Source organism: Agrilus planipennis, unplaced genomic scaffold (genome assembly GCF_000699045.2).
Source record: "Agrilus planipennis isolate EAB-ADULT unplaced genomic scaffold, Apla_2.0 scaffold104, whole genome shotgun sequence".
NCBI classification, from domain to species: domain Eukaryota; kingdom Metazoa; phylum Arthropoda; class Insecta; order Coleoptera; family Buprestidae; genus Agrilus; species Agrilus planipennis.
The window spans coordinates 870,769-890,500 of NW_020438892.1; the positions used below are offsets into that span (position 1 = coordinate 870,769).

The 19,732-nt window shown below is 35.7% G+C and overlaps 1 protein-coding gene across 4 annotated transcripts in view; it reads right to left on the reverse strand.

Moving 5' to 3' along the window:
- Positions 1-19,732, reverse strand: part of LOC108737121 (nuclear hormone receptor FTZ-F1-like) — a 75,756-nt gene continuing 56,024 nt past the window's right edge. For 2 of the 4 annotated variants that reach the window (XM_025981904.1, XM_018469806.2), the window contains exons 2-6: positions 10,118-10,413; positions 8,449-8,934; positions 1,161-1,422; positions 948-1,048; positions 1-216 (exon numbers count right to left, since the gene is read on the reverse strand). In XM_025981904.1, the coding sequence (XP_025837689.1) occupies positions 70-216; positions 948-1,048; positions 1,161-1,422; positions 8,449-8,934; positions 10,118-10,413 (1,292 nt within the window). In that variant the 3' untranslated portion in view covers positions 1-69. The remainder of the gene's footprint in view (positions 217-947; positions 1,049-1,160; positions 1,423-8,448; positions 8,935-10,117; positions 10,414-19,732) is intronic. The other 2 variants (XM_018469810.2, XM_018469809.2) reach the window with 2 other exon arrangements.

The window sequence follows — 19,732 nt, forward strand, 5'->3', positions numbered from 1 at the left end:
AAACGAATGAACATATTTTGTAATGTATTGCACGTGGATATGGTAACGGGTGGGAGACGCGACGATCCGTTATTTCCGTTTCGCGTGGAGCATTTCCATGAGGAGGGTTTGGGTGGGGGCGCCCCCGTTGCAATGTTTATGGTACAGGTGCTCCTCGCCTCTGGCCGCCAGCGTGTGAATGTCGGACAGTAATTGCATCATTTTGCTAAACTTGTCCTGAAACAAACAAAACAAACCCGGTAAACAAAAAAAAAGAGACGGCGTCATGCGCTAAGAAACAATCGATGGTTAAAACAAGAGAAACAATGTCTCATCATTGTTACAAGATAGTCAGTCGGTCGCAATTTCCGAAATCTGAAACTGCTTATGCCTCCCCCCTATTTTCCCCCTCATTAAGCTCCCTCACGTTTAGTTGTAACCCCTTCCTCTTTCCAACGTTGCGCAAAAATGTTAATAATCTCGCGTAAAATAACTATTATCCTTGTCTACTTAACAAAATTCAATGTTAGTTAACACACTCGTTGACCCCCCTTCCCCCTTACAACGCATCTCAACGATTCACAATACTCCCTTGCGTGGACAAGGTATGAAAATTAAAATTAAGATATTACGTATTCATGCTTTGCGGACCGTTCAGTTGGATAGAATGAGCAAAGACAATTCGTTGATCCGTTCGGCTATCATCATTACATTGAAGGTGGGTGAAGCAGTACTTCGAATACCTTCAATGCCGCATAATACCTAAAGACTGAGCAAGTGTTTTAGTTTGCTCACGGCTTGCAAATCTACAGTAACAAATTGTGTACGAATTACAGCGAAAAATCTTAAACTGCTGACGCCTCAGTTGCATTTAGAAAAGAGACAATTATGCCAACTACTTTTGAGATATGTGTACCCCTCGTGTGAACCACCCCGAGCTGCCAAAAATTAATATAAACAAATCTCACCTGTACTTGAGGGTAACATGTCACAGTGTATTCTAGTAGCGCTTGTTGTACTTGTTCATATCCATCTTGAACGTGTTTTCTGTTTGTGATGCCTCGGACTTCTGAAACAAAAGAAAAACGTAATTCCTTGCCATTCGAAATTACAAGACATCTGAGCAACGGTCTTGGTATGCTCACGATGCTTCTTTGAGGGCGTACAAAATGGATACTAACCGGGGTTAAGTAGAAGCAGAAACTTCAAGCATATGTAGTCGCTAACGTCGAACTTGAGTTCTTGCAATTTTGATGTGATGTCGTTGAAATGATCGGCCAGCGATGGCACCCCGAGCAACCCCAGACTGAGGAGGTCGAATTTTTGGCCGTTGTGTAACGTCGTCTCGTCAGGTAGATTGTTGTGCATACGTTGATGTATGTGGTCCAACACCAGCATGTCCGACCACGAATGTTGTAACAATTTCATCTGGTCATCGACCTGCAACAGAAACAAAAGAAAAACATAAAACAAAAAATAAATTGTGGCAGCCATCACAAATATTAAAAGTTTCATCACATTTCATGTTACAAAAACTATTCTCCTAATAAATTTCTAGTATATGCACCCAGTAGATATTAAACGCCATAATCTGGGTTATCATTTAATGAATAATTTTTTAAAATTGGATCAATAGTTTTGGATATAATCCCATGTAGAGAAGAACAAAACAAATATCTAGATTTTTAGTCTCTTATCTTCGTTAAGTATTACGGGGAATTAACAATTAAAACTTTTAGATTTAAGTTTAAAGTATCTATATGTAGTCTATGTTAATCTTCATAATCTGAACTATCGTTCGGTGAACAATTTTATGTGATTCGATCAGTAGTTTTAGAGATAATCCCACACAGACAGGAACAAAACAAATGCGAAGATCCAGTAAACAAACGCCCTGTATGTTAGTGATGTAAAACGTTAGAAAACAATAGAAAATATGGTAAAACAACGCGGGCTTTTATGCAATTAAACAAATGAGTCATCGACTTTAATAATAATTGCGGCAAACGATGTTAAAAACACCTTATTGCTTATTGAACTTGGCCTAAAAATCAACCGTTTGTTGTAATCCAAAGTTTCACTTTCAAATTCGTCCATATCTATCTCTGCAACATAGCTAGCGTTGCTCTTTGCATAATTGTGTGTATAAGTGTGTGTGTTGTGCAAATATGTACGTTTTTACATACATGCATGCACATATGAATATATATTAGAGTCTTTAGAAAACTAGTTAGCTGACTATGACGCAATTCTATCATGTTAACAAATAATACCATACAACATCGTTGCTAAAATTACTTTTGCGACATTTAGGTTAAAATTAAGCGAGATAGATAAGAGATATGGTACTTCACTTTGGATAAACGCGAAAATCGATGTACAATACTTGCCGAAAAAACTAAACATTATCTCAAATTGTAAAGTTTTGCGCAAAATTGAAGTGAATTGATCTATAAAACATTTGAATCAAGACATGTATCATGTTGTTTATAGCGAAACAAACAATAATCAAGCAATTGTTGTAACTCTCACAAACATTTGAATACAGTATTCGTATTATCGAGTCATCAATACAATCTCCAAAAACATTTGAAAGAAAATTTTTACTAAGAAACAAAAAATAATTAGCCAACTGTTTTAATTTTGTTAAGAAATAAAAAAATTGAAGATCAAATCTAGCGCCTCAAACACAATTATTCAGTTGTTACTTATACATATATTAATTTAATTTGGAAAATTCACCCCTCGTCCAAAAAAAGAATATTAAGAATTAAATTAATTACCATTTTATTCTTTTGGTTTGTACCTAACTGAAATGTCCTTTTTAAAGTTAATTTGTGTCGGAAATTAACTCTCCGAATTATAGAAGCCAGTAAATTTTTAATTAAAGCAAAAACCCATTTAACTTGGTTCTTATTAAAAAGAATCTGTAGCTTGATATTACTAACGGACTTTTGACAATTTGGGTCAAATTTAGGTAATTAAAACAGGAACGAACAAACGTCTATATGTATTTGACTTCGATTTACTCGAATTTAGCAATTATTTAAGTAATTCAACCAAGATCTTCAATAGACCTAATCGAAATGCCTAAAACGTGGACAATTTTAATTATTATTGTATACTTCCTTAAAGAAATTTTAATTACCACTTATATAATCATCCTGAAACCAAATAATTAAAAAATACAGTTAACATTACTGACCTTCAAATACCAAACAAGTCATTGTCTTGCCATTACTAACTGCTAAATTTTATTTCCGTCTTCATCGACCTTTCTATTATAATTATCTAACAACAGGAAAATTCATTACAGGTCTGTTGACGTATCAGAGCAAAAGTAACTGTTTTTAGGCTCGCTTTTGAAATTTTTTCTATGATTAAACGCCTTTATTGCGTAGGCCAATATTTTTGATCGCCACTGTACACCGCGGTGTCCCAAATTTGAAGTTAACAAGTGCGTTACTACACTAAATTTTCATTTGTTTATTAAACTAGGACACTTCGATTGCACCTTTATAATTGTGCTGCTGCAAATCAAGAAGGCAGCGACGAAAAGCATTAGAAAATCGGCGATTAGATCCTTCAACTATTTTTTTTTTTTTGATAGCATTTTTTTTTTTAGAACGATGAAAACAAAAGACTGTTGCTGTCGTTGTCAATTATTTTGTCTGTTTTGTTATAAAAATGGCACAGCCGATTTGTCAATAGTCAATTTTTACTACAGTCTTATTACAGCCCATGCACATGCTATTTGGTCCAAGGTCATCAAAATATTTACTGTGCCAATTTCTAGACAAAACTAGTAGATACTATATACGTATACTTGTATACACAACATTTGCAACAGCGATGTTGTCAGACTAATAAGAAAAAGAGTTTTAAGGTGAAAATGTCTTGTAGATAAATCTTTAATCTTTCCGATTTATTAAAATTTTAATTTTTCACATAAAGTAGATACAATAAAAAGTTGAAAATGGAAAATTAATTTAAATTACCTGTGGTCCGCCCTGTAAATATCCAATATTTAATAATAACAAATATATCACTTTTTTATGAAAGATTTAATTAAAACTGCTTAATTAGATACTTATTTACATATTTGTATACGTATGTATCATAGAATCTGGCAACAGCGGCTGATATACCGTATATTTTTGCGTTATCTCAGATCTTAGTAACTGATACACGTTCGTGTTGCAACGCGCGACTAAAACAATAAAAATCTATCAAAATGTCAAAGTGTGTTAAGGCGATGCAAAAAAAAATCGAACGCGATGTATTAATATCATTTATGACGTAATAAAAGTTTCGATATAATTATATTCGAAGCACCACCGTTGCGACCCAAATAGTTTTTGTATAAGATATAATTAAGTAATAAAAAAAAATAGAACAAAACACTAATCACAGAAAACAATCGAACATCTCATCATAATTACCAACAGAATACCTATTTTTTGACATCAAACACAACAAAAAGGAATCTAATGCCTAAGGCGAATTATTTATTTGACAAGGAGTATTTAAATTATTTCCTTTTGGGCCTAAGGCGAACAAAAAATTTATTTCTACATTTTACTGATGCCTGTCGCTTAGTGTCCTTTATAAATTTATCCCATATTCCTAACTGTTTAAGAATAGTGATCCAAAAAGTCTAAAACTATTCGTTGATGTCTTAGGTGTCGTATTTTTTTTTACATATATATATAAAATATTTGTAGTTCTGAAGAACAAAGTAATAAAAATTGATCATTTTAGACATTTAGGTCATCTAATTGATACATAGATCAACATTAGATGTTGGCAATATGTACGGGCTGCAAATGAGGTATCAAGTACCTAATCCATAAAGCTCAGTGGGTTTGATACTTTTAAAAAGTAGAAAACAAAAAATTAATTCGCTTTTTTTTATTTCAACGACATTTGAACGATTGCCTTCTGATTGGTTGGATTTTCCAAAACAAAAACGGTCGAGTTTCAGTTGTTCCTGTTCCTGTTTCATTTTCCCGTTTCAATGCGTCTTGAGGAACGCTGCGGTCCTATTATTAGCATAGGAAGAAGGTGGGTGGTATAGAATATATTTCGCAATAAAAATTCGCTCAGAACGAGTACTTGACCCACTAACAATGGCCTATTTCGATGCGTACACGTGCTAGACCTTCCACAATCAATAAAGTGACTTGAAGAGTCCTAGTTTCGGGGGCAGCCTGATGTTGGCGCGTGGCTATAACAATTTTCACGTTGACGTACGTAGAAGCACGATTTGCGTCCCGGCAGCACAAAGTAGGTCATCACAGAATAGCGAATGACGAAAGAAAGGGGGGAAATGGGTAAAACGATACTCAGGGTGATTAAAGTAAATTAAAAACAAAAGATTGCCTTTAAACAACTTTCAGTGAAGGTGGTGGTGGATGTTTCATAGATAATCCCGTACAAACGGATTTGTTTAAAGTTGGAATTCATGAAAACTGTTTTTTTTTTTTGTAATAAGAAATTTTTCACGATCTTAATCGTTGACGCTCAATGATAATTTGCTGGTAAAAATTGGTGGATGCGCCGTACACAATCAATTGTTTTTATTCTTTTTCCGACGATTTTTCGTTCAAATGTTAAACAATTGCTAGCAAAAACGATTAAACAAATGCCACAGAATATCGCACTTCGATTTTTTTTTCGTATTCTTTTGTTTTACAAGGACCATCCTACTTATTCCTGCCATACTGTTGTTTGAACAAGTAATTGCAATTCACTTAGCGTCTTGGTGTCTTTCAATGAATGCAATCTAAGTATATTTTATTATTACTATCCCAAACACTCTCGATTTTGATGAAAACATCTCAAGAGAGCCATTCAGGGCCACACTTGACCCACTGGCAATGGCCTACTTGAGTACTTTTATTATATATGTGTGTGTGTGTGTGCTACACATACACATATATATATGTGTATTGTTACCGTATCGGGACCTTTTTGATCTCGACATTATTAAATACAGACACATTGATACGTTTATTATACAATGACTTCAATCGTGCCAACTTGATAAATCAAAAGCAACGGTACTTGTTAATTAATGTAAGAAAAGTATTAGGTACCAAGACAATTACTTTTATTATACGTATATTTTCATGTAAGGGCACACTTACACCATTAACTTATTGTTATCTTTTCATAACTTTTGTTTCGGGTTCCTGAAATACAGGTAGCACGTAAAATTTCCAAAAATTTCTTAGTACTTCGTTGCTAGACCTTTCGAACAACATCCCACATGATACACCACCGAAAATTCCTTTGTTTTTTTTTTTTTAATAATTTATTAGCCCCCCCCCCAGCACCCCCCCCTTAACGGTACGTTCCCATCTTTTTACGTACCCCTACGGACGGCGGAAATCTATTAAATCGAATTAAAACAAACGCATCTATTTAAAACAAGGAAAAACAAAACACTTTCCCATCTGGCAACGCAGCGCCAAAACAAAAGCGGGAAAAACTGCGATCGCCCACGCTATTTAAGAGTTGTTAAGGCTGCCGCGGTTGCAACACGGAACAAAAGACGACGGTTTATAAAGTGTATAAAAAGTGCCGGAGTGCGCATAGTCAGTTTCGTTATTAGATGCGGGCTTAATTTCGTAAAGCCGGTATGACGGCAGAATTTATTTATTACACACACACACACACACACACACACATACACAATTATTGCTCCACGCTGACTGCGATGCAGTCGTAATCGTCGAGGTTCACTTGTCAAATGGGTCATGACATGGAACGTGGTAATTATCATTGTATGCTTGCTTGCTCGCTTGCTTACTTACTTTGAACACTGACGTGCAACACGTTGCCGTTTATACTAGGTAAACTTTAAAATTATTATCAAAATAGCGACGAATATTCCTTAGAATTACAAAAAACAAATGACGAACTGACAAAACATTCTTTTGTTTTTTTTTTTTTAAGTTTTCTTCTGTCATAAGATGACACGTACTAATTTCGTCGAGCAAGTTCAGAACATCCATATGATTAAAAGCACCCATATGTTTTGAGCAATAATCTAATCTAGGTCTACCTCTCTAAACTCCTGTTTCTGCTTCTGATACGTCTCTAATTGACTTCCATAGCGCCCCCTGTTTTCCTACTAACTCTAACACCACCACACTATCTCTAAGGTCAGTTTGCTTGATCCTAATATTGATCCCTAAATCCCTAAAGTTGTCTTGTCCTTAATAATAATATTGATCTCATCTTTGACATGGATACAAACTAAAAAATACCGGTGACAATGTACATCCTTGATGCCTGATTCGATTCCTTAATGTTTACTTCACTACGACGTTGCCCAAATCGTACAGCTTTTCTCGGTGGACCATCCGGTACCTATCTACCTGATTTAGACAGGACTCCGTTAGATCCTTACTGAAAATTACCCTCTGTCAAACTCTTTTAAATTTTGGATAAATCCAAACGTACTTTGACGTGTTCAATCTGAATTTGATCTACACATCAAGAACTACGTACAAGAATCCAAAGATTTAAAATGTTTGGCAGGGGGTCATTTTTCGTATGGATCTGGAGGGGTCTTTTCAAAATCATTTGGACAAAAGGTAGGTGGTACCTGCCTGGTCCATCAACATTAGACTACTTTCCGTAAGGATCTAAAGGATCCTTTTGCAGATGTTTTTAAATTTTCAGACCTCTAATTGTGAGGCCTTTTCAGTACTTTGCTTCAGTTGCCAAAATACATATTTTAGACCACGTGTAGATACTTAGAATCAGGGGCGGCCTTTGGGGGTGGCGAACAGGGCAACCGCCCGGGGCCTCGCTCTTGCAGGGGCCTCGCGCACTCGCGCAACAATCTAATTAGAAAATATTAGGTAGTAATAGTACATAGGTACTACTAATGTTTATTTGAATTTCCTAATAGTCTTAAAAGAAGCCGCAAATTTGTTAGATATCTTTGTTTTTATCAATTTTATCTTTAATTTTCGATAAACAATTTAAAACTGTAAACTTATTATTGAATCACGTTTTGCATTTTTCAAGTATCATCATTAAAATTAATTAGCAAAAATTTACCCGCCCCGAACCTTCCAATGACTAAGGCCGCCCCTGCTTAGAATCATAAATGCGTTTCGGGAAATAAGTCTCACTCCCCATCATTTGGATTTGATCCATCGAGGAAAGCTATAGAATTTGGGCAACATCGGACAATTTTCCGGAAGAATCTAAAGGGTCCTTTTGCAGATATTTTTAAATTTTTAGACCTCTGCTTGTGAAGTCTTTTCAGTACTTTACATCAGTTACCAAACTACATATTTCAGGCCACATATAGATACTTAGATTCACGAACGGGTTTCGGGAAGTAAATACGGTACTCCCACCCTACATGGGAGTTCCCCCCTTTCGACCCGAAGAGTGCCGCACGCGTCTGCGCAAACACCCCATTTCGAAACAACAAAGCATGCTTACCTTGAGATCCTTGAAGAACACGGAATTCCTCGCCCAGTCAACTTGCGAGAACAAATTCTGGTCCAGCACTTTGCACATCAGTTCGAACAGGTCCACCTCGCACTGGTTGTATGTCTGATTTTGCAACAACGAGTACAACGAATTTTGCCACTCGCGATCGTCAATTGCTTGCACAAAGTCCCGTATGAGCGGCGACACCTTGATACCCGACGGCGGCACGCCGACGCTACCCGGTGCCAGCACCGTCGTGGACGTCGTCGTTGTACCGCCGCTGCTCCCGCCGTCGAACTGGAAGCTTTTCGGACTTAGCGAGTGCGGCGAGGTTGCCGTGGTCGAATTCGCCGATGCCCAAAGTTTACTTTCGTGACCGCCGCCCCCACCGCCCGCACCCGGTATAAGCATGGGAGAGCCGGCGCCCGAAATGCCCACTATCTGAAGGGCCGGCTGCTGACTTGACGCTGGCTGCATCAATTGGGCGGAACTGACCTGGAAATGAAGGAAAGACGAACCGGTTACATAGGCCTAAAAATTTCGTACGAACATTTTGGGTTTTACAAGTTTTTCGGTGCCGTTCCCACGCACGAAGAGGAAGTAAAAACCTCTCCCACTTCTAGAACTGGCACCCATTTTAACGACCATTACCCCCAAGTCGACGTACCATTAACTAAATACATGGAACCTCGCTTGGAGGTAGCGTGGAGATAAGGAAACCTCATCGTACGTGAAGATTTCCAATAACATAGAATCAATTATAAAGTAGTACCATGCACAATTGACTCGTGGGCATCTTCTTCTGATGTTGACCAACTTCTGGGAGCAGTTAAATATCTCCTGCTCAAACCTATTTCTATTAGATATATTTAGAGGCTTTTACTTTTAAATACGTATCCTTTTCAAGGACTGTCAAGGAATAGCCTTCGCACAGGAAGGTCCCGTAAAGAACCATCTGTAACATGTTTTTATGCTTTCAAATGATGCTCTCCAGGACCAACCTAATCAAATTTGCAGTTTCTGGAAGGTCAGGGAATATTTTGATGAAGAATATTCTACGGGGGTTAATACGAGGACCACCGAAAAACAAAATCAAAAAAAAATTGGTAAACGAATTAGGTAGTCATGACTCACTGTTTTTGTCGAAATTTTTGAAAATACATCAACCAAGTTGTGGCGTTGTACGGGTGCGAAACATGGGCGGTGGGCGCGGCGGAAAAGAAAAGGTTAGAAGCGTTCGAAATGTGGTGTTATAGGCGGATGATGAGGATACCGTGGATAGAGAAGGTTAGAAATGAAGGGGTGTTAGAAAGAATAGAAGAACGGAGGACTCTATGCAAGTCAGTAAGAAATAGAGGATTAGTAGGACACCTTCTCAGACAGGAAGGTCTAGTCAGAAACATATTAGAAGCAGAAACAAGAGTAGAGGCAGACCTAGATTAAATTACTGTTCGCAAATAGTTAAGGATGTGGGTTGTTCCAGTTTTAGGGAAATGCGAAGATTAGCCCAGGATAGGAAAGTGTGGAGGTGCGTGTCCAACCAGTCTTAGGACTGACGACCTTATGATGATGATGATGATCAACCAAGTTCCAAAAAATTTGACCGATTTCAACAAAAAAATTAATCCTTTTTTCAAAAAGATAAAATCAATTTAAAAAAAAACATAATACGACTGACCTGTCCTAGTGCTACAGCTATGGGACTCGGCGAAGAATCGGGAGACGATGTGAGCGAAGAGACCTGGGGTATTTGTATTTCTTGTTTGATGTGAATGTTTCCGAAGGGCGAAGCACCCGGTTGTCCGGGGCCCGCTGCTGCATACACGCTCGTCCCGTCTGGTAAATGGCCGCGTTGGGCGATGGTTTGGGCGGCTAGTTGTCGCTGGCGCATCATTTGTAACTTCCGGGCGCGATCTCTTTTGTACATGGGACCGAATTTGTTTCGACCCCCCCGCATCCTATCTGCTCTCACCGCTGAAACAATGAGAAAAAAACGAAAAGTTAGATTATTAATCGCAATTCAGTGTTTAGAAAAAATAGGGAAACAGAAGCCTCTCCAGGGACTGTAGGAAACTACTAAGACATAGAAGGGCCAAACATAATTTTTGTTTTTTGAAAATTCAACTTGTAACCCGTAATTTCGACTTGGATCTTGAAATTTCAATTTGCGTTCCGAAATTTCGACTTGCATTCCGAAAGTTCGACTTGCATTTCGAAGTTTCAACTTGCATTCTGAAATTTTGACTTGCATCTAGAAAAATTTCAACTTGTATCTCGAAATTTCAACTTGCATTCCGAAATTTCAACTTGTATTCCGAAATTTCGACTAGTAACTCGAAATTTTGACTTGCATCTAGAAAAATTTCAACTTGTATCTCGAAATTTCAACTTGCATTCCGAAATTTCAACTTGTATTCCGAAATTTCAACTTGCATTTCGAAGTTTCAACTTGCATTCCGAAATTTCGACTAGTAACTCGAAATTGTGACTTGCATCTAGAAAAATTTCAACTTGTATTCCGAAATTTCGACTTACATTCCGTCATTTCGACTTGCATTCCGAAATTTCGACATGTATCTTGAAATTTCAACTGGAATTCCGAAATTTCGACAGTGCATTCCGAAGTTAGATTTACTATTGATTAACCCATCAGTATAAGAAAATAGGCTTTCACGGACAGAATCACTGGTATCGTAGAATTAAGATTCGGACTGAGGAACCGTGGTCTAAATAAACTGTTAAGTCCAGACGTTTCTTTGGCAACCGTATCAGAAATCCTCAGCACCTACTTTTCACTGCAGTACTACTGAAGATGTCGGCCGTAATCGCCGCCGAAACATCTGAACCTAACAATTCATTTAGACCACAGCTTTTCAGCCCAAATCATAATTACCTATACTCACCAGTGTTGTGACGATTATTGTCTGCGATTAAATTGTTTATTAGGTTAGAATTGAGTTAGATAAGATTGGTTCAACCGTGTTATCAAAAAAAAAAAATACACGACTCACTTCGTTCGTATTGTCTTTACATACCCCAAACTAGGATTGAGTTAGGTTACATTAGGTTGCGATTCAATAGGCATTTAGAGTTACAAGTTGAAATTTCGAGTTGCAGGACAATAAACTTTTAGTTCGCTTATTTCCCAATAAACCTAGACATTTTCAAACGAAAATAAAACAGTAAACCTGCGTAATGGTTTTCGTAAAATTTTAAAATTGCAATAGTAACAATAATGTTGTACAGTGTACACAATTGTTTGCTATACAATTTAATATTTGGTCATACAAATTACAAACGTATTATACATTATACCAATGTATGAATATGTAAAGTAGTTATTGTACGAGTATTTTTTTTTTTTATTCGCTGGAAGCACGGCCGGCTATTTCGAGACAAAACCAAAAATGAAAGTACAAACAGTGCAGCCGATGAAAAATTTCGAAATGTAGAGGCCTTATTTCGTGTCGGTGTACATGTGATTTCACTTCTGCTTTTATGGTCAAACATTGCTCGGACTACTCAAATAATAATTAAAAATTAAATTATATAGGTACATATATATGCATAAGTGACAAACATAAACAGATCAAAAAATTCAATTGATCTTCCGGCATATGCACACAGCAGAACTCGGTTATAGCGTCATCCTCCAAGAACCGGCGATGTATTGACGTAATAAGCGGATGTCGTTGTTCACGGAAGTTTGTACATTCTAATTTCTAAATTTAATTTATTATCAAAGACAAAAGTTTCTCGCCCATCAGTCGATTACTGGAAATTGGTCAAAATGCTAACCTGATTTCGTATTAATTTTCCTGTAATCCATAAGTAAAGAACTATTTTCTGTATTTTTTTCAAAATTTTAGATTGAGTAGTTTCGGAGATAAGGTGAAAGAATGGTCAATTTTCATCTATTTTCTTAAATAAATTTAACACTTAACATTTTTAACATTTACCTTTAATAACATCTATTTTCTTTAGACATGTCACACGATACAGTTTAAAACTTTTCATTTTAATTTCCTATTACCCCTTCGAAAAAGGACCCCCATGTTCAAAATTAATTTATTTACGTGATGCTTTCGTGTCCAACGGACGACAAAAACACCCTTAGAAACACACGACAATGAATAAAAACGAATAATTACAATAATTGGGTCGCAAAGTTAAAATTGAGTGCATAAATAAAATTATAAATAATATTCACTCATATCGATTGATTGGATGTCTTTACCTAATTAAAAAAACTATACCTTGAAAAAAACACCGCACAAGACGAAACGTCGGTAAATTGTACTCAAAATAAACTGATTTTAAAACCCCTACTATTGCCCCTTATTTCTAACTATTCGCTTGGAGGGGAAGAACTGGTCAACATGGTAATAACTAAGTTCAAGAACCCCTACTATTACCCCTTATTTCTAACTATTCGTTTAGAGAGGTAGAACTGGTGAAAATGCTAATAAACTAACTGTATTTATCGTATATGTAAGATGATCGTTCAACAAAAGTAATAGTTTTCATTTAATATGTTATATATTTTAATTCGTGTCAAACAAACCTATTGATAGACAGGCAGCAATTGCGGTGATGGTATGCAACAATTAATCAATTAATATCGATTCGTTTTCTAGAAAAAATAAATGGAAGCCGTTACTGCATGATTATTTATTTATTAATCAATTCTTTTTGGTTACTTTAGACAAATACCAATTAGTCAGAATTACGTACAAATTGAAATGATTAATTGAGTATCTATCTGCCACTTATTGTTTGTTTCAAAACGTCGAACTAATTTGGAGTTTTACAGCACGTGGTTCAATTAATCTAAGTATCTAATTTTGGGATTCAAAACCTTAAGGAAAAGACATTTTTCTAAGGACAATCGTACATAATCGAATAAACAATATGACATTCATAATAACAACAACGACTATTTATTTAATTTATTTAATGAACAAACCTAAGTGTATGTGTAAATATACATATATAGATAAAGTCAATTGTGTTACATATCGCAATTCGGCCGATAAAAAAAAAATAAATGAATTTATTAGATATGACATAAAATTAAAAAGTAGGTCAATCTATTAATACCTATGATTTTTTTAATCACATCTATCTGAAAACATCACCCGCTTCTATGAAAACTGTCCCCAAATAATCGAACTATCAAAATAGTTCAAACATTTAATCTTTTGATGATTGCAATTGCATTTAATAAAATTTAACAATAAAAGGTGGAAATAAAAATTATCTCTTTTTAGGTCAAGGTCAAACCCTAAATATATCAGTTTTTCCTACAATCCATACGTCGACGCCTGCTCTTAAATTAAGCGCCATTGACAAAATTATATCGCCACGTATTTAATCACCTTCTTGCACTACTACTACTTTTATTTAACTTATTGCTGTCTAATTAACACTTCTATTATTAATTAGTTAACAATTCACCACTATAAGAACACTGTCACTTGTTTGGTTTGTATCGCCACTCGATCTCGCGACAACTATGTCCTAGAATGATCCAGTACATGCCTTCTAGAAACCTGGTCTTCTTTGCCACTATGTGTTGGACTCCCTACACACATGTGACAATATTGATCAATAACTCAAACTAGTATATTATTGTTACTAGATGATAACCATGAAATCCGAATTTAGTCCCTTCTTTAATTTTATTTTAGGGGTAGTGTCTTTAATTTTCACCACTGTTGTCCTACTGCTACAAACATTCACAATCAATTGATACTTTTGGGACTTGTAGCCATTGAGACATTTCATCACGACGATCCCAAGGACATTTTTCCATCATTCAACATTTTTGGGACTTGTAGACATTGAAATATTCCTTCAGGACAATCCCAAGGAAGTTTTCTTCCATCACTCGATTTTTTTGGGACTTGTAGCCACTGAGACATTTGATCAGGACGATCCCAAGGACATTTTCGTCCATCACCTCATATTTATGGGACTTGTAGCCATTGAGACATTCCATCAGGACAATCCCAAGGAAGTTTTCTTCCATCACTCGATATTTTTGGGACTTCTAGCCACTGAGACATTCCATCAGGACAATCTCTTCCATCATTCGATATTTTTAGGATTTTTAATCATTGAAACATACGATCAGGACGATCCCAAGGACATTTTCCAAAATTCCATCATTATAATCGACCGAAACCTATTTTCTTACCAACAACCCCCCCACGTAAAACCCCACTGTCCTTAACAATAATGGATGTGTGACTTCCAACAATATCTGTAACGTTTTATTAAGTTTCATCGTTTCGTTACAACAACAAGATTTTCTTTTCATTCATCCGTCTTATCGTACTTACAAATAAGTGAATATTTACGCAAACACAACATGAAAGATTGACAGCGAGTGTGTCTCCGACCACGAATAGGATGTTTCAGCAGATAATTATAGTTCAAAGCATTCATCCTCAAGGCCTTCAACGTTTATTAATAATATACCGTACAATATATGCCTACATGTACGCGGCATGACACGGAACGTTTTTAGAATATCTCCGCGACTGCCAAAATAACGCAACGAGAACGATCACTTCCTAAAGAGGCCAAAAACCTCTCGAATCCAGCAGTCCGCCAAAAAACTATTGACCAATAGAAATTCCAACTAACGATAAATAGAAAACAAATCACCTGCTTTTTTTCCATCGGGGCTAATTAAGGACAACCAGGTACGTTACGCCAAGAGTTTACCGTAAAAAGCCGATGTAAATTGCAAAACTAATAATAATAATAATAAGAGCAACAAAAAAAGATCGATCAGGCAGGCAAACTTTATAACGAACGTAATGGCATTTGAGAATATACGAGTGCGGCAAAGAGAAAAACGGAACGTCATTGAAAATGGTCCTTGTCCTTTTTACTACATGTAACACACAAGCGAGCACAAAAATAACAGAAGCACGGTGGGTACCGGATGAAACAGTTTTCTTGCAATTTCGGTCAACCGAATTACCGAAATTTGCCTCAATTTATATCTGACACTTTGCACAATCATCTGACGACCTACAATTAGATAACAAAATAGAAACTACTTTTATAGTATGCTCCTAGTCCTGGATCATCATTATATGATCGTCAGTCCTAAGACTGGTTAGACACGCACATCCACTCCTTCCTATCCTGAGCTAATCTTCGCATTTCCCTAAAGCTAGAGCAACCCATATCCTTAACTATTTGCGAACAGTAATCTAATCTAGGTCTACCTCTGACTTCTTTTTATTGAAGGCGACTCGACCCTGCGCTATCCTCTGCTTTATATCCCTACTACTCCTTCCGCCCTGACTTATCTGACTTCCTAGATACCTAAAATCAGCCACTTCTTCTAATTTTTCGTCTCCTATCTTTATATTCATTCTTTTCCTACTTTTTCTTCCCTTGCATACCGGTATTTTTGTTTTACTTTTATTTATTTTCATACAATACTGTTTTGTCAATACCGCTTCCATTTTATTTAATGCTATCTCTAACTCCTCCTTGTTAGATGCTTATACTACTATATCATCTGCAAATCTAATCATACTAATCTTTTGCCCCTGTATATCTATCCCTACAGTTGTACTGTCTTTAATAATGTTGATCGCGTCTTCGATGTATAGATTAAAAAGTAGCGGTGACAGTGGGTATCCTTGTCTGACTCTCTTCTTAATATTTACTTCTCTACGTTGCTCTCTTATTATTTCTGCGAGGGGTGTAGCTATTAATATTGGAAACCCGATATCGGCCCGGGATGACTTCCCTAGCATAAATATACTATAAAAAATAAATGAAAACACAAACTTATTTCCAAAAATAATCGCTCTCGACCTTGATGCAGTCGTGATTAGAATAATTTATTTATGCATCGATGTACATTATCTGACTCATCTTTATGTACCATCAAACAACCTTGATTTTATATCTCGGAAAAACAAAACCAAATTGATTTTGTCTTTGACCTAATAATTATTTATTTTGATTTTTATCGATCAATTAAACAGTACGTAGTACCTATTAACTGTTTTACAGGTACCTATCTACATATACATACATATACATATATATATATAGGACGAGTCCTTGACATACTTATTGCATTTTTTCTATAGGTACATACATATGTACTGTACCGTTATATACTGAAAAAACAATACTACGCGATCTTGACCTATTGAAAATTCTGTCACAAAATTGATTCGTTTTAATAAACCATTACTGTTCGATATACGTAAATGGAATACGTTTGTGACTTGTGAGATTTTGAGCTAGCTATAAGTACATACTTCTTTAGCAAGAACAAAAATGGTGAATATGAAAAAAAAACAGCTGAATCGTACAGAATAACCTTTCGACTTCGCATTCATCAAAAATGGGTTTCAGCTAATAAATTAAATTACATGTAACAACATTATTTTTCAAGGTTGGAGAAAGTTTTTGAACATAAGAAAACGTTATTTGTGTTTATATTAAAGCAACGCATAATTTCCAGTTATTACAATTCTAATAAAAAAAAAATTACAATCCACACGTAACTAATGAATCATTCAATTAAGTAATTAATTAACATATTAGAGCGATTTTCTTGCCAGTTCCGTTTTTTATTCAGACGTACGGAACCATAAAAGTAATGACAAAGAAATGTGTAACTTCTACGATCGGTAAAATATTTGCCTTATCTGTATGTATGTATACAGGTACGGCAAAATATTCACCGAACATAAAAGTTACATATTTCTTTGCCGATTTAATCGTTATTGCTTATTATCAATTATTATTTATTAAACTATGCATGCTAATATTGTAGACTCGTGTTTATATGATTTCGAATAACGTGTTCTTCTGTGTGTGTAAGATATCGTAGTAAAATGCACCAATGTCTGCTGTAAAATTGTAGTTGGCGATGATCCAAACACGATGAATTAGACATAAAAGTATTCAATGGTGGAGTAGCTACAAACACAGCATTTTAGAATGCATCCAAGGCCGCGTGTGGTAAACGTTTGAATACATAAAAATCGGAAGTGGATTCGAATTTAATCAGGCAGGCTGATTTGTTGCACTCCTTTCAGCTTTCAGGGATATTTTTAGTCACTTCCGGCAATTTTATTTGCATTTAGCTAGGTACATTAAAACGAAACCGAACAAAACAATTTCTATGCTACTTTCAATTTTTAAATAAAAGAGACATTATATTTTCACATTTCATGCAGCCTGGATGTTTGTCAGTTGTTTTGGCCATCTTTTTTGTTTTTCAGTGTTTTGTTTTATAAATGCAACATGATTTTATAATGACTTTGTTTCTTACAAATGGAAAACATTGAATGGTTTCTTTTACAAGAATAATAGATTTTTGTGCAGGTATACTTATTTAATTCATAATTTCGTAGAAATGTAACGATTAAGTTCAATTAAATTAAAATCAAAAACCTATAAGTAATTTCGAATAGAACTTTCGACCATTTCACTGTAGGAGAAAGCTTTAAGAAAGCGTCTTTGTCATACGCAAAAACCCATGAGTATTTACCAGTAAATTAATTAATAATGATTTTAGACTAATTACGTATTTCAGAATATATTGGTCACACAATTACTGAACAATTGTCGGAAAAATGACAATTTCCCTACACTTACCTACGATGACGTATACAACTGATTTCAAATTTATCGATTTGTTATTAATATTTATTTCAAAATCGATTGATGTTAAGAGAATTTAAACAATCCTATCATTAATTTTCGAGGTGCTACTTATCCTTACATAATTTTTATCATTCTAAAAACACAGGACACTCTAGTACCTACACCATAATATAAGCTAACTTCAATAGTTCGTTCATATCCTGGTCAGTTTTAATAACACCTACAATACTCCGCCCAAAAAACAAATTCCCATTTTTCTCATTGGCCAATTAGTTTGGCGATTGTTTATTACGATAAACATATCGGAATAATCAATTTTGTTTATTTCCAAAACGGGGAGCAAAATTGACATATGCATACAAATTCAGAGCTGCCCATGATGTATAGTAATCGTTATGTGCTTTAGTAAGTTTAAGACACTGAGAGGTGTGTTTTGTACCATGCTGGTGTCCACCATCACGCTATAATGATTAACTAGGCTAATCCTAAATGATACACATGTTTACAGAATACATTCACTTTATACGTATATTTTATATTAGAATAATAATAAGTATCCATCATTATATTGTTAATAATAAATACTACAGTAAGTTATTTAAATAGAAATCAATTTTTTTACAAGTGTTCCGCGTGGATAATTTGATTTGCACCCTAAGAATCCCGTACCTTCGATATTTACAAACAAAAACAGTACGTACAACATTGAGCAATAATCGAAGTCACTTGGCAAATGTTTATTCAAATAATGGTCTCCGAAGCGAACGATAATGGATTGAAGAAACAGCTGACTGTTGGAAAAACAAAACAGAACAAGATGAAAATAAAAAAAAAAAAGAACGAGAAACAATGCGTTGCAGTTGTTCAATAATAACGAGTGAGTAGTGTATGCGCCTTCGCCTCCTATGACCCGATTATAAGACTGCACGTGCCCGATGCATATATGAACGTTTCGTATTTGGTCTCATTGTAATCAACCGAAACAATCGGTTGTAGTATTTATGGCATGGAATACTCCCAGATTCAGTTGTATACAACGAAACAACGAATAATCGCCCACGGCGCCGCATACCAATACAAATTACTAAATATTCCGTACAATAATTTATTATAATACATATATCTGCTAGATAATGCTTAGCAAACGGTGATTTTTTTAAATAATTACGTTCAGGACTTGTTATGAGACAAGACAATTAATAGTACTTTACATTATGTACCAAAGGAAAAAACCTAGTGTAAGGCATTCCCTTCTGGGCGTAAGGGAGGCTAACTTCCGGGTGGGAGTGACGTACTTTCTTTCCAAATACTATTTTCCCGAAAGAACGATTTTTTCCGATTTTGGGGACAACAAAGTGCAACAAAATGTTTTTCCCCAAAAAGAAGTAAATGAGATTCCTGATTCCTTGCCAGGAAGGGCACGTTGAAATAGCTCGAGGCTGAAACCAGGAAAATGGTACTCTCGGGTCAGTAGTATGGTAAAAAGTTTATAACCACTTGAAAGGCCTGGGATTATCCTCGAAGCTCGATGTATGGGTTCCCCATGTTCTCACAGAGAGAAATCTGTGTCGCCGCATTGACGTCTGCGATTCGCTTCTCAAACGTCACGAAAATGATCCGTTTTTGAAGCGCATCA